Source organism: Staurois parvus, unplaced genomic scaffold (assembly GCF_062004578.1).
Source record: "Staurois parvus isolate SC_StPar_1 unplaced genomic scaffold, SC_StPar_1.0 ptg000392l, whole genome shotgun sequence".
Lineage (NCBI taxonomy): Eukaryota > Metazoa > Chordata > Amphibia > Anura > Ranidae > Staurois > Staurois parvus.
The window spans coordinates 2,192,501-2,204,643 of record NW_028318188.1 but is presented as its reverse complement, the minus strand read 5'-3'; the positions used below and the strand labels follow the sequence as shown (position 1 = coordinate 2,204,643).

General features: G+C 39.3%; 1 protein-coding gene across 5 annotated transcripts in view; it reads right to left on the bottom strand.

Annotated features, from left to right (window-relative positions):
* The window catches only part of SFSWAP (splicing factor SWAP), a 233,342-nt gene that overhangs the window by 26,504 nt on the left and 194,695 nt on the right, over nt 1-12,143 (bottom strand). For all 5 annotated transcript variants that reach the window (XM_089686134.1, XM_089686136.1, XM_089686133.1 and 2 more), the window contains one exon: nt 9,492-9,653. In XM_089686134.1, coding sequence (XP_089542260.1) covers nt 9,492-9,653 — 162 coding nt within the window. The remainder of the gene's footprint in view (nt 1-9,491; nt 9,654-12,143) is intronic.

Here is a 12,143-nt window from a genome sequence, read left to right as displayed (position 1 = left end):
GGGAGTCTTTTCTTCAGCAGGGACAGGGAAACTGGTCAGAGTTGATAAAAAGATGAATGGAGCCAAATACAGGGTAATCCTAGAAGAAAATCTATTACAGTCTGTAAAAGACTTGAGACTGGGAGGGATCCTCCAACATTTATCCATCTACACGGGAATAGATAGGGGGCAGGTGTTGTATAGCACGGAGGGTTCATGTCACCAGTACTTACCACATAGCACATTGAACAACTTCACTATATATGAAGAACAGCACTACACCTCAAGTTTTAATTTTTTTGTGTTGCTCTATCACATAAAATCCCAATAACATACATTTATGTTTTAGGTTGTAACATGAAAAAAATGTGGAAAATTTCAAGGGGTATGAATACTTTATCAAGGCACTGTAGGTTGGAGACAGAACAATGGAGCAGGAAGAGCAAAAAGAGAGGACGTAGAGTAAAGGTAAAGAAAGAGAAAAGTTTTAGGAGAAGGGGTCTTCAACCTAAGCAACAAGGTTTTTAATGAGGAAGAAACAGATAAAAATCTTGATAGATTTGATGCATATATTGATCTGCAAAGGTTTATGAGGAGAGTAAATAAACACTATGCTGAAAAGACAAATACAAACACAAATGAGGAAAAACAATTCAACATTTAAGCTGATTACTTGGAAATATTCAAAGGGTTTAGTGGAAGAAGATATTTAAAACACTAAAGTGAAGGGATCTAAAAAAAGTACGAAGGTTTAGGCCAGAATCAAAGAACCTGAGAAGAAGAAAAATATGGTGAAAAGACCCACGGACAAAGCAAGGGGGGGTGGGAGGAATAGTGATCTTCAACAAGGAAGACTATGATAAAGAAATGAATAGACTACTGGAGATTGAAGGCACTTACAAGAAGCTAAATGGTAATCCAAATAATGAATATAAGAAGAAACTAAGGAAGTGCATACGGAAGGAATTCTTAACATTAAGGAGGCAAAATAATTAGTGCCAGAAGAACCAATAAAATGTTATGTTAATTCCGAGGCTAACGCATCTATTAACACGCATTAACGCTATATGTGCGTTTGGTCAGAGTTAGCATTTTGAGTCAATTGTGAACAAGCCCTAAGAGCAGTAGAGTGCGTTTTACAAGAAAGATCAGGAATAAAGTAAGCACAAATAGATTACATTTTGGAAGGGTTAGAACCGACAATAAGTAAAAACTACTTCTGGCACAATAATGTTGTTCAAACAATAGGTGTGGTAATGAGGGAAAGGTATGTCCCCAGTGTTGCCAATATATTTATGAGTGAGAAAAAAAAAAAAAAAATGATATAGATATATATATATATATATATATATATATATACAGTCATGGCCGAAATTGTTGGCACCCTTGATATTTCTCCAGGAAATCATGTATTTCTCACGAAACGTATTGCATTAACACATGTTTTGCTATACACATGTTTATTCCCTTTGTGTGTATTGGGACAAAACAAAAAAAGGGAGGAAAGAAAGCAAATTCGACATAATGTCACACAAACCTCCAAAAATGGGCTGGACAAAAGTATTGGCACCCTTTCACAACTGCGGATAAATAAGAATGTTACAAGCATGTGATGCTCCTGTAAACTCACCTGGGGCAAGTAACAGGTGTGGGCAATATAGAAATCACACCTGAAAGCAGATAAAAAGGAGAGACGTTCACTTAACCTTTGCATTGTGTGTCTGTCTGTGCCACACTAAGCATGGACAACAGAAAGAGGAGACGAGAACTGTCTGAGGACCTGAGAACCAAAATTGTGGCAAAATATCAACAATCTCAAGGTTACAAGTCCATCTCCAGAGAACTAGATTTGCCTTTGTCCACAGTGCGCAACATTATCAAGAAGTTTGCAACCCATGGCACTGTAGCTAATCTCCCTGGTCGTGGACGGATGAGGAAAATTGATGAAAGATTGCAATGCAGAATAGTCCGGATGGTGGATAAGCAGCCCCAAACATGTTCCAAAGACATTCAAGCTGTCCTGCAGGCTCAGGGAGCATCAGTGTCAGCGCGAACTATCCGTCGACATTTAAATGAAATGAAACGCTATGGCAGGAGACCCAGGAGGACCCCACTGCTGACACAGAGACATAAAAAAGCAAGACTACAGTTTGCCAAAATGTACTTGAGTAAGCCAAAAGCCTTCTGGGAAAACGTCTTGTGGACAGATGAGACCAAGATAGAGCTTTTCGGTAAAGCACATCATTCTACTGTTTACCGAAAACGGAATGAGGCCTACAAAGAACAAAACACAGTACCTACGGTAAAATATGGTGGAGGTTCAATGATGTTTTGGGGTTGTTTTGCTGCCTCTGGCACTGGGTGCCTTGACTGTGTGCAAGGCATCATGAAATCTGAGGATTACCAAAGGATTTTGGGTCGCACTGTAGGGCCCAGTGTCAGAAAGCTGGGTTTGCGTCCAAGATCCTGGGTCTTCCAGCAGGACAATGACCCCAAACATACGTCAAAAAGCACTCAGAAATGGATGGCAAAGAAGCGCTGGAGAGTTCTGAAGTGGCCAGCAATGAGCCCAGATCTAAATCCCATTGAACACCTGTGGAGAGATCTTAAAATTGCTGTTGGGAAAAGGTGTCCTTCCAATAAGAGAGACCTGGAGCTGTTTGCAAAGGAAGAGTGGTCCAAAATTCCGGGTGAGAGGTGTCAGAAGCTTATTGATGGTTATAGGAAGCGACTGATTTCAGTTATGTTTTCCAAAGGGTGTGCAACCAAATATTAAGTTAAGGGTGCCAATACTTTTGTCCAGCCCATTTTTGGGGTTTTGTGTGACATTATGTCATATTTGCTTTTCTGCCTCTGTTTTATATTTGTTCCAATACATACAAAGGGAATAAACATGTGTATAGCAAAACATGTGTTAATGCAATACCTTTTTTGTGTGAAATACTTGATTTTCAGGAAAAATATCAAGGGTGCCAACAATTTCGGCCATGACTGTATATATGAAGGTATGGCCATAATTAAAATTTTATAAGAGATCTATAGATGACACAATGGTCATTTGGGAAGTATAAGAATCCCCAAGGGAATTTATGGAGGAAACAAAATAATAACCCCATATGAGATCACCTTTACAGCAGGATGGAATAGAGAATAGGTCAACTTTCTTAAATTTGGTGATATTTTTTTGCCCAGGGAAAATTTTTTTCAAGAAAACAAACAGGAAAAGCTATATACCTATGTTTAGCTGCCATCACCCCAAAGAGATTGAGAATTTTCCAAAAGGTCAAATAATGTGCATTAGAAGAAATTGTGACCTTTTGAGTGATTATGAGGAGCAGAAAGTATTAATAAAAAGGTTTGAGGATAAGGAATATACAGAGGTGTTCTTGAAGGTATAAAGGAGGAAGTGAAAAATGTGATTTGTTTTCTACATACTTACTGTAAAACCCATTTCTTGGAGTACATCACGGGACACAGAGCAGGCCATAATAATGACTATGTTGGTTATATGCCACCTATAGGTGAATGGACACTGGCCTACCAAACAGGAAGTCCACCCCCATAATCCCTCCTACACAGGAAGTACTCCATTTTTGTAGTAAGCAATGAAAACCCAGAAAGAGGGGAGGGACCTCTGTGTCCCGTGGTGTACTCCAAGAAATAGATTTTACAGGTAAGTATGTAGAAAAAAAAAATCCAATTTTCTTTATTTTTGACTCTCAGCAGAATTGTTCCAGACCTCCCAGCATGCTTTAAAGAGCATATGTAGCACATGTTCAGTGAATATCCTTCTTACAGACACTGGCGAAAAAACTGAGTACTTCTTGTGTAGGAGGGGTTATATGGGGGAGGACTTCCTATTTGATTGGTCAGCCAGTGTCCATTCACTTATAGGTGGCATATAACCCACATAGTCGTTATTATAGCCTGCTCTGTGTCCTGTGATATACAATGAAGCAAAATGGACAGAAACAAAATGTTACAAAAAGAACAAAGAACAGGAAAAGATACTCAGGGGGTAGTGATAATAAGGGGTTTTAAAAGACAGAATAGGGAAGTTGAGAAAAGCAATTGGCCCAAATTATTAAAGGATAGATGCCTGTGCAAAATATTGCTGAAGAAGCCTCAATTCCTATATAGAAGGGCAACAGGATTAGGAACAAGCTTGATAAACATTGTATTTAACCCACCAAGAAAGCCAGTAACCTTTTTAGACCAGGAAGGCTTTTTTTTTTTAAATGCAGTAGAAGCAAATCATACAAAACTAGTGCCTTCAAAGAAAGTAAGAAAACGGAGTTCAGATCAAGTAAAACACAAATATAAAATAGGGAAGTTCAGAACATGTAATAGTACGCACATAACATATATACTAGAATGCCCCTTCGGGCTACAATACATAGGGCAAACTATTAGAATAAGAATTGTAACCTTAGGAAGCAGGTGTCAAAAAACAAAACAAAATGTATTTACGAACTGAATATTATAGAACCTGATGGTCTTGATACTGATTTGAATTATTTTCTTGCAAATTTTAAGAGAAATAGGATAGGTTTAATAGGTCTTCCCATTATTTAACAATTGTGTGTGCTATAATATGTATAATATTTTTAGTTTTATTTCTAAAATTTGTGATGTTTTAGCTGGTATTGGTATTATCTACTTTATTTTTTTACATTTTCATTTTTTTTTTATATTTTTAACATATATTTATTATATTTATCTTCAACATTAGTTCTTTAAGCGTGAATAATTCTCCTGCACTCTTACTATGAACACCATCTAAAGTCTGGGTTTCGGATGGAAAAAATCGATTCATTAAGGTAAAAACAAAACAAAACACTATAAGGTGAAGGGATAGTGGTCTCTGGCATTTTAGAAAGATAGGGAGTAATAATATCATGGACACAAGATGAAACTAGAGAGCATTACATTGTAGGAATAGTAAGTACCAACTTAATAACAGGAGTATATATAAAGAGAGGTGGAGGGCACATGCTGAACATCCATCCAAGAGGACAATAGGTTGAAATATGTTGGACAGGGGCCATTAATCGTGACATTATTTCCACCTATATCACTTCTGGTCTGTGGAACACAAGCATGAAGCAAAATAGGAAGTTGGGTGAGTAGTGGCCATCTTGGATCCAAGTAGTAAAATTGAATGCTGGCTTATGTACTTTTAATGTGAGTGAGCAAAGTCTTTTAAATTTTACTACTGCAATAAAAATTACTGCACTATAGCTTTCTATTTAATTGTTTATTCATGATGGCCAAAATGCATTTGGAGGATTAAAAGGTACAAAGATCAGAAGCTGGAAGGAGGTAATTTGGAAGGTTTCCTGGAAGGACAGCACACGTCTAAGCTATTGTAGATCCACTTATTAAGTTAAGACTCTGGTGAGTGCACAATTTGAGTGTGAGCACCAAGAGAGCACGGGATCTGAGCTTTGGGAAGGTGGTGTCTTGTAGTCCACTACGCATGGTTTGCTGGAGCATATATTGAGACTTGGGTGAAAAGGCACTCATTTTTTAGAGACTTTTGGGGTTATATAAATTAAACATAAAGGACACATTGGATTTTACTTTGTTTCACTGGATACTTAACCATTTCCCGACCGGCCGTTGTATAAAAACCGCCGGACGGTGGCAGTGCAGTGTCGGGTGGCCGTTTATAAACGGCCTCCCCGCACCCTGCTTGTGCGCACTCCCTGGGAACGCACAGCACCGCGATCCGGTGCTCACTGTGTCCTCCAGACACAGTGGAACACCGATCATCGGACGGGACCTCTGTGCAAGGTCCCGATCATGTGATCACTGATTGGCCAATCAGTGATCACATGCAAAGTAGTAAGCAAGAAGTCACTTGTGACATCATTGCTTACTACGTGTGAAATCTGTGAATGATCACAGAGGTCACATGGTACAAGGCTATTCACAACAGCCTTGTACTATGTGACAAGCTGTGACCAATCACAGCTCACTCAGTACTTTTCAATGACTGCAAGAATGCAGACAGAGAAAGAGAAATGATTGCTTTTACATCCTATATGGGTGTGAAAGCAATCAGTGTAAAAAAAAAAAAAATCATCACCCCCACAAGTAGTACAGTGTCACCATGGTGACACTGTACTGCTAGGATGACAGTATGTAAAAAAAAAAGAAAAAATAAAAATGTAAAAAAAAAAAGTTTAAAAATAATTTTTGGTTATAAACTAATTTGAATTTTTTTTTTTTTTACCAGAAAGATAACAGAATACATTTTGGCCAAGATTTATGATGAAATATTATTTATTTGCAAAATTTTATTAAAAAAACACTGTCCAAATTTTTGGACTTTTTCATTTACATAGCAAAAAAAATAAAAATCCCAGCGGTGAATAAATACCACCAAAATAAAGCTTTATCTTTCTAAAAAAAATGGTAACAAATTCATTTGGGTACAGTGTTGCATGACCGCGCAATTGTCATTCAAAGTGTGATAGCGCTGAAAGCTGAAAATTGCCCTGGTCAGGAAGGGGGTAAAAGTGTCCAGTCTGGAGGTGGTTAACACATTTAATGAGTCAATCATTTATAACATATGTTTTATTTTGATTATAAGAGCACAGTATTTATGTATAGAAGGGGAGTGCAGCACTTCATAGAATTTATTAAAAGTTTGCATTTGTGTGCATGCACAGGTGGGTGGGGGAAGGGATTGGGTACAGGGCCCTTTGCAGCACTGTAAATGTGATCAGGTGGCTATAAAGCCACTTCAATCACTTTTACGAGAAAGCCGATTACCGGATAAAAAAAATAATGTTGGGATATCAACTTTGTGTTCTGTACTCAGGTACCCCCCCCCCCCAAGCTGATTATGGATATCCCTTTGGGAGATCTCACATATAAGACTGTCTTCTTGATGGTCATTACATCTGTTAGGCATGGTAAAATATGAAAGTGCAGCGCTAACTTAAAACAATGATTACACATAAGATAGATCCCATATGAATGTGGATCGGCAAAAAAGACGGCGTCAGTTCATCAGATGTGCTAAATACGTATACAGTCTCCAACACTTGAGGAGCCAAGGATAGTAGATATCAGAAATGATAAAGAAAAGCCCAGTAATGCACTGACCAGATAGCGCATGTTAAAGCGCATGGGACATTTAAGACCTGTCCCTGGTACTCAGCCACTGTATCACTGGAGCAAGGCGGTGTCATCTATAGGGTGACCACTAGATGTCATCTGTCCGGATGGAAGCTGTGTCCAGCCACTGTGTTGATGGATCAGGTGGGTGTTGTCTATAGGGTGACCACTAGATGTCATCGGTTCCAGGAGAAGCTGTATCACGGATCCAGGGATGTCACTGCAGATGTGTTCTTGTTAGGCACAGTCCCAGGACCTACTGGATTTACAGGCTCCCCAGAAATAAAGAGCCCGTGGAAAAAGGCCTCAAATAGTGTGATAACGTTTATTTAAAAATGAACAATCAGAAAAGAACTTACTTAGCAAAGGTACAGCTGCTTATAAACGGCCAGACCGGAGGTACATGTACATAAGATAAACATAGCTTGGCACTTCCCTAACGCGTATCGTGTAAGTACACATCATCAGAGGGGGATGATGTGTACTTACACGATACGCGTTAGGGAAGTGCCAAGCTATGTTTATCTTATGTACATGTACCTCCGGTCTGGCCGTTTATAAGCAGCTGTACCTTTGCTAAGTAAGTTCTTTTCTGATTGTTCATTTTTAAATAAACGTTATCACACTATTTGAGGCCTTTTTCCACGGGCTCTTTATTTCTGGGGAGCCTGTAAATCCAGTAGGTCCTGGGACTGTGCCTAACAAGAACACATCTGCAGTGACATCCCTGGATCCGTGATACAGCTTCTCCTGGAACCGATGACATCTAGTGGTCACCCTATAGACAACACCCACCTGATCCATCAACACAGTGGCTGGACACAGCTTCCATCCGGACAGATGACATCTAGTGGTCACCCTATAGATGACACCGCCTTGCTCCAGTGATACAGTGGCTGAGTACCAGGGACAGGTCTTAAATGTCCCATGCGCTTTAACATGCGCTATCTGGTCAGTGCATTACTGGGCTTTTCTTTATCATTTCTGATATCTACTATCCTTGGCTCCTCAAGTGTTGGAGACTGTATACGTATTTAGCACATCTGATGAACTGACGCCGTCTTTTTTGCCGATCCACATTCATATGGGATCTATCTTATGTGTAATCATTGTTTTAAGTTAGCGCTGCACTTTCATATTTTACCATTTACTCTGGAGGTTCACGAGGTGCCTTTTAGTGCCAGCAGCTACCCTATCTACATCCACATACTGCGCTCGATTTTATATATATATTTATATATAAGTTTATTACATCTGTTAGGCATGTTTCTAAGCTAACAGCCTTTTCTTATAAGGAACCTTTTCTTGTATTGCACGGGGACAAGGTGGTCTTGAAACTGCCTACCACTCCCTGGTGGATTGTGTGGAAAAAGCTCCATCTTTCCCTGCCAAAGCATACTCTACTAGGTCAGATGCTATCCAGCATAGAACATCTTTATCCCAGATTTACACGGTCGCCACCTGGTCCTTAGTTCACACGTTCACCAGGTTTTAACTGGTGGATGTTCAGACTTCAGATGATACTTGCTTCAGTTGAAAGGTGCTGTAAGCAATCATCTAAATTTGTTTGTTTTTTTAAGGATTCTATAACCTTTGTTTTCCTGTGCCCTGTTGGCAGTTTTGTTTGCTATGTGGTTGCCCATGCCTCAGGTTCTTACTTTGTGATGTTCAATAATTTTTTTTTTTTAATTTTGGATATAGTGCAGAGGGATTAGAACATCTGTCAGTTTTAATTGCTGTATGTGCCCCAGTTAAGTAGATTCACCCTTTTTATTTGTCCTGTTTACCAATATCATTGAAAGGCCACATTTTAGATTGTCCCAAGAAAAGTAATAGAGGGGAAATCTTCCAATGGAGATACTAGTATTGGTAACCTGTGGGTCTCCAAGGAATTCCCTTATTTTTCAGCGATTTTCTCTAACTTCCTGTTTGGCTATGGGACAGGAAGTGAAGAGAAATCTCTGTAATGGGACACCGATAGTGAAAAAAAATCTGCAGAACCCTCCCTTGTTCTATCCAAAATGAAAACCAAAATTTTGCCTATAGTTCTACTTTAAGATAAAAGAGATCCTGACTTACCTGTCATTTCCTTGTAGTATAGTAGAGGACATATGCCCCTCCCCTTTGTAATTGCTTGCATAAAAACTGGACTCTCATTGAGTAGGTGGGGTTATACAAGTGTAAATTAGGGCCGCCTCTATCAAAATTTCTTGCCAGCGTCTAATCAACTGAAGGTATCAGCATATCATCTATAGTTATCAATACAAGCCCTGTGTCCTGTACTGTACTCCAAGATATCAAATTTACCGGCAAGCCAAACTTTTTAAAAGTGCTTTTTTAAGGCTGCACCTAGTTCCCCCAGTAGCTAAATAAAGATAAGTTACCTGTAACGTTCTTGACTGGACCCTCTGCTCTCCACAGGAGAGATACTGGTAGAGTGTGTTGAACTTTGCGGCCCATGTCTACTGGGTGAGCGAGAACACGACCTCACTTTCGATTTGGATTCTGTCCTGGAATGCTTTTTCTTCCGATTTTCATGTGGACTTCTGCAAATCAAAATAAAACAGTCTAAGTAAATTCTAGCAAACATGGATTCCAAATGAGGTGATGCTGATAAACATACAGACTATGTAAGTCAACACATAGACTTGTACTGATCCCCTGTGTGACCTAGATGACATGTGAATGATGCACATAGCTGACATTGTTTTTATTTATCCAATGAAAAGAGGGTCTAGGTTTCATAGAGATTTCTAATGAGCTGAACAACCTCCCATTTGTGCTTCTGACGGCCTAAAGCTCTACACAATCCTTACAATTTTGATAAGTCAGTTCAAATAGAGCTTTAATTAGACCATCTACAATAAAGCTAAACACCAATTTATACTGCCCCCCCCCCCCCCAATTGGGAACTATTGTTAAAAAAAAAAAAGTATGCATGACTCCAAATGCCAATACATTTTCTTGTCATATATGAATTTAAATTATTCATGATTTTACTAAAGTAAACCTATAGGCAAAACTCTTTTTTTCTTCATTTGATAGAGCAAGGTAGGGTTAAAACCCATATCAGCTTTTTTTTCCCACTATCTGTGTCCCATTGCGGAGATTTCCCATCACTTCCTGTCCCAGAGGAAATCCCTGCAAAATAAGGGAATTCCTTGAAGATCCCCGAGAGGATGACTCCTCCTAATGGAGGCACAGACCGCAAAAACTTACAAACGTTATAGTCCCTTTTTCACTCTGGACTGATTTTCAACAATTACACAGGCTATTACAGTTCTAGTAACAGTGGATCTATATTAAAAAATTAACAAGATCGTCTTCTAGATCCTTCTAGGGTGGACAATAAAGGAAGGGCAATGATCATCTTTGCGAAAGGGAAGGATTATTGATCAGATTGGCTCATGTAAAAAGTTGCCGAGTTTAGTTTTTGAATCCAAAATGCAACACTGTTCAAATGTAAACACAACAAAAGGCTACAAATTACCTAATTTTCTACCAATGCAAAAGTATTTTAAGGTTAAATAAAGTCTACATTACACTATTGAAAAATATAGAAATCTCACCAGAGTTTGATGTACATTTAAACACGTTAAAGTTTTTTTTTTTTTTTAGATGTCTCTAAACAGGCAAGGAGCCCTGTGCAAACTTTGGAAAATCCTTGAAAATTCTTCCCACAGGGGAAGGGAAAGGAGATGACCACCCCTTGTGACTGTAAAGTTGCAAGGAGATATAGGGAAACTGTCTGCACTTCTGTGAAGCAGCAAGTAGGAATTGGTAGTATAAAACAACAGAGGACTTCAAAAGAGGGTCTTTATGTAACTATCTGAAAGAAAGTCAAATAAAGGGGCCATGAAGTCTCTGCTCTAAGCTGGAGCAAATGTCAGTAGACATCCCCCTCCTCCAAAGGTGATGGTGAACCTTCATTGTGAAGAAGGCTCCTGAGAAAATGCAGCAGGCTTAGAGGTGATGGGTCTGCCTCAAAAGGATGGACTTGCATGAGATGTTGATGCCTGGAGGGGACAAACAGATCGTACACATAGGGTAGAAGATAAAAAACCAATAGGGAGGTGTGATAGTGGAAAGTGAGGTAGGAAACCCCTTCTCTCCATAACTACCTCAAAGTATTCCATAAGGGGATTTTTCAAAGAGAAGCTTACCTTCAAGAGGACATGGTAATAAGGCACCTTTCCCAAGCAGGGTCAGCTGACAAAGCTCTAAACCATAAAAAAGTAAGCATTTGCACAGAAAGTAAACACATTCTGGAAATTGAGGAAATCACATTTTTCATGGTTGTCATGCACAATAATAGGACCAAAGGCATGAGTAGGACCACAGTCTTGCAGAAAGAAGAGAATTATCTATACCAGGAGAAAGTACATTGTTGCCCAGACTTTGGCGAAATGAACTGGAGAATTCAACAGAGTGGCAATAGCTGGCTGCAGGGCTGGACCTGCATGAGCAAGAGAGGATTTCAAAAGATTCTTAAAAATGCCTGTCAACTCAATCTTTAAAGGAGTGAATGTCCTCAACAGGAACAGAAGACTAATTATTAAGTGAAAGAACTGCTGAACAGGTCTGAATTCTTCTTCCATAGGGTACAAGACAGTATGAGGTCAATCATATAAAGCCCATCACAGTAGACATACTCCTGAAGGGGTCTTCAGGGGCTGGGTGCTACAGGAAAGGAGCAGTGCCCAAAACATTACAGGTCAGTCCTGCTGCCGTGGGAGTCTGCTACATTAAGAGAGTGCTTTGTGGGGCACTGCAGGCTTTACACTGCAGCCCACATTTTATGAAAGGATGGTAACATGCGGGCTGCAGTCTGAGCAGATTGACTGAGAACAGAAAGAATTTGTTTTTTTATCCCTTGTTGCATCTCAGGCCTGCTCATCTCCTGCAGTCACTCTTTAGCCACTTCCTGTCCACATGCATAAAATCAAACAATGGGAGCATGGCATTTATCAGGCAACTTTCTTGATAGCAACAACAGTAGACCATGTTTTTGATATGACCACTCAATTGATTAAAAG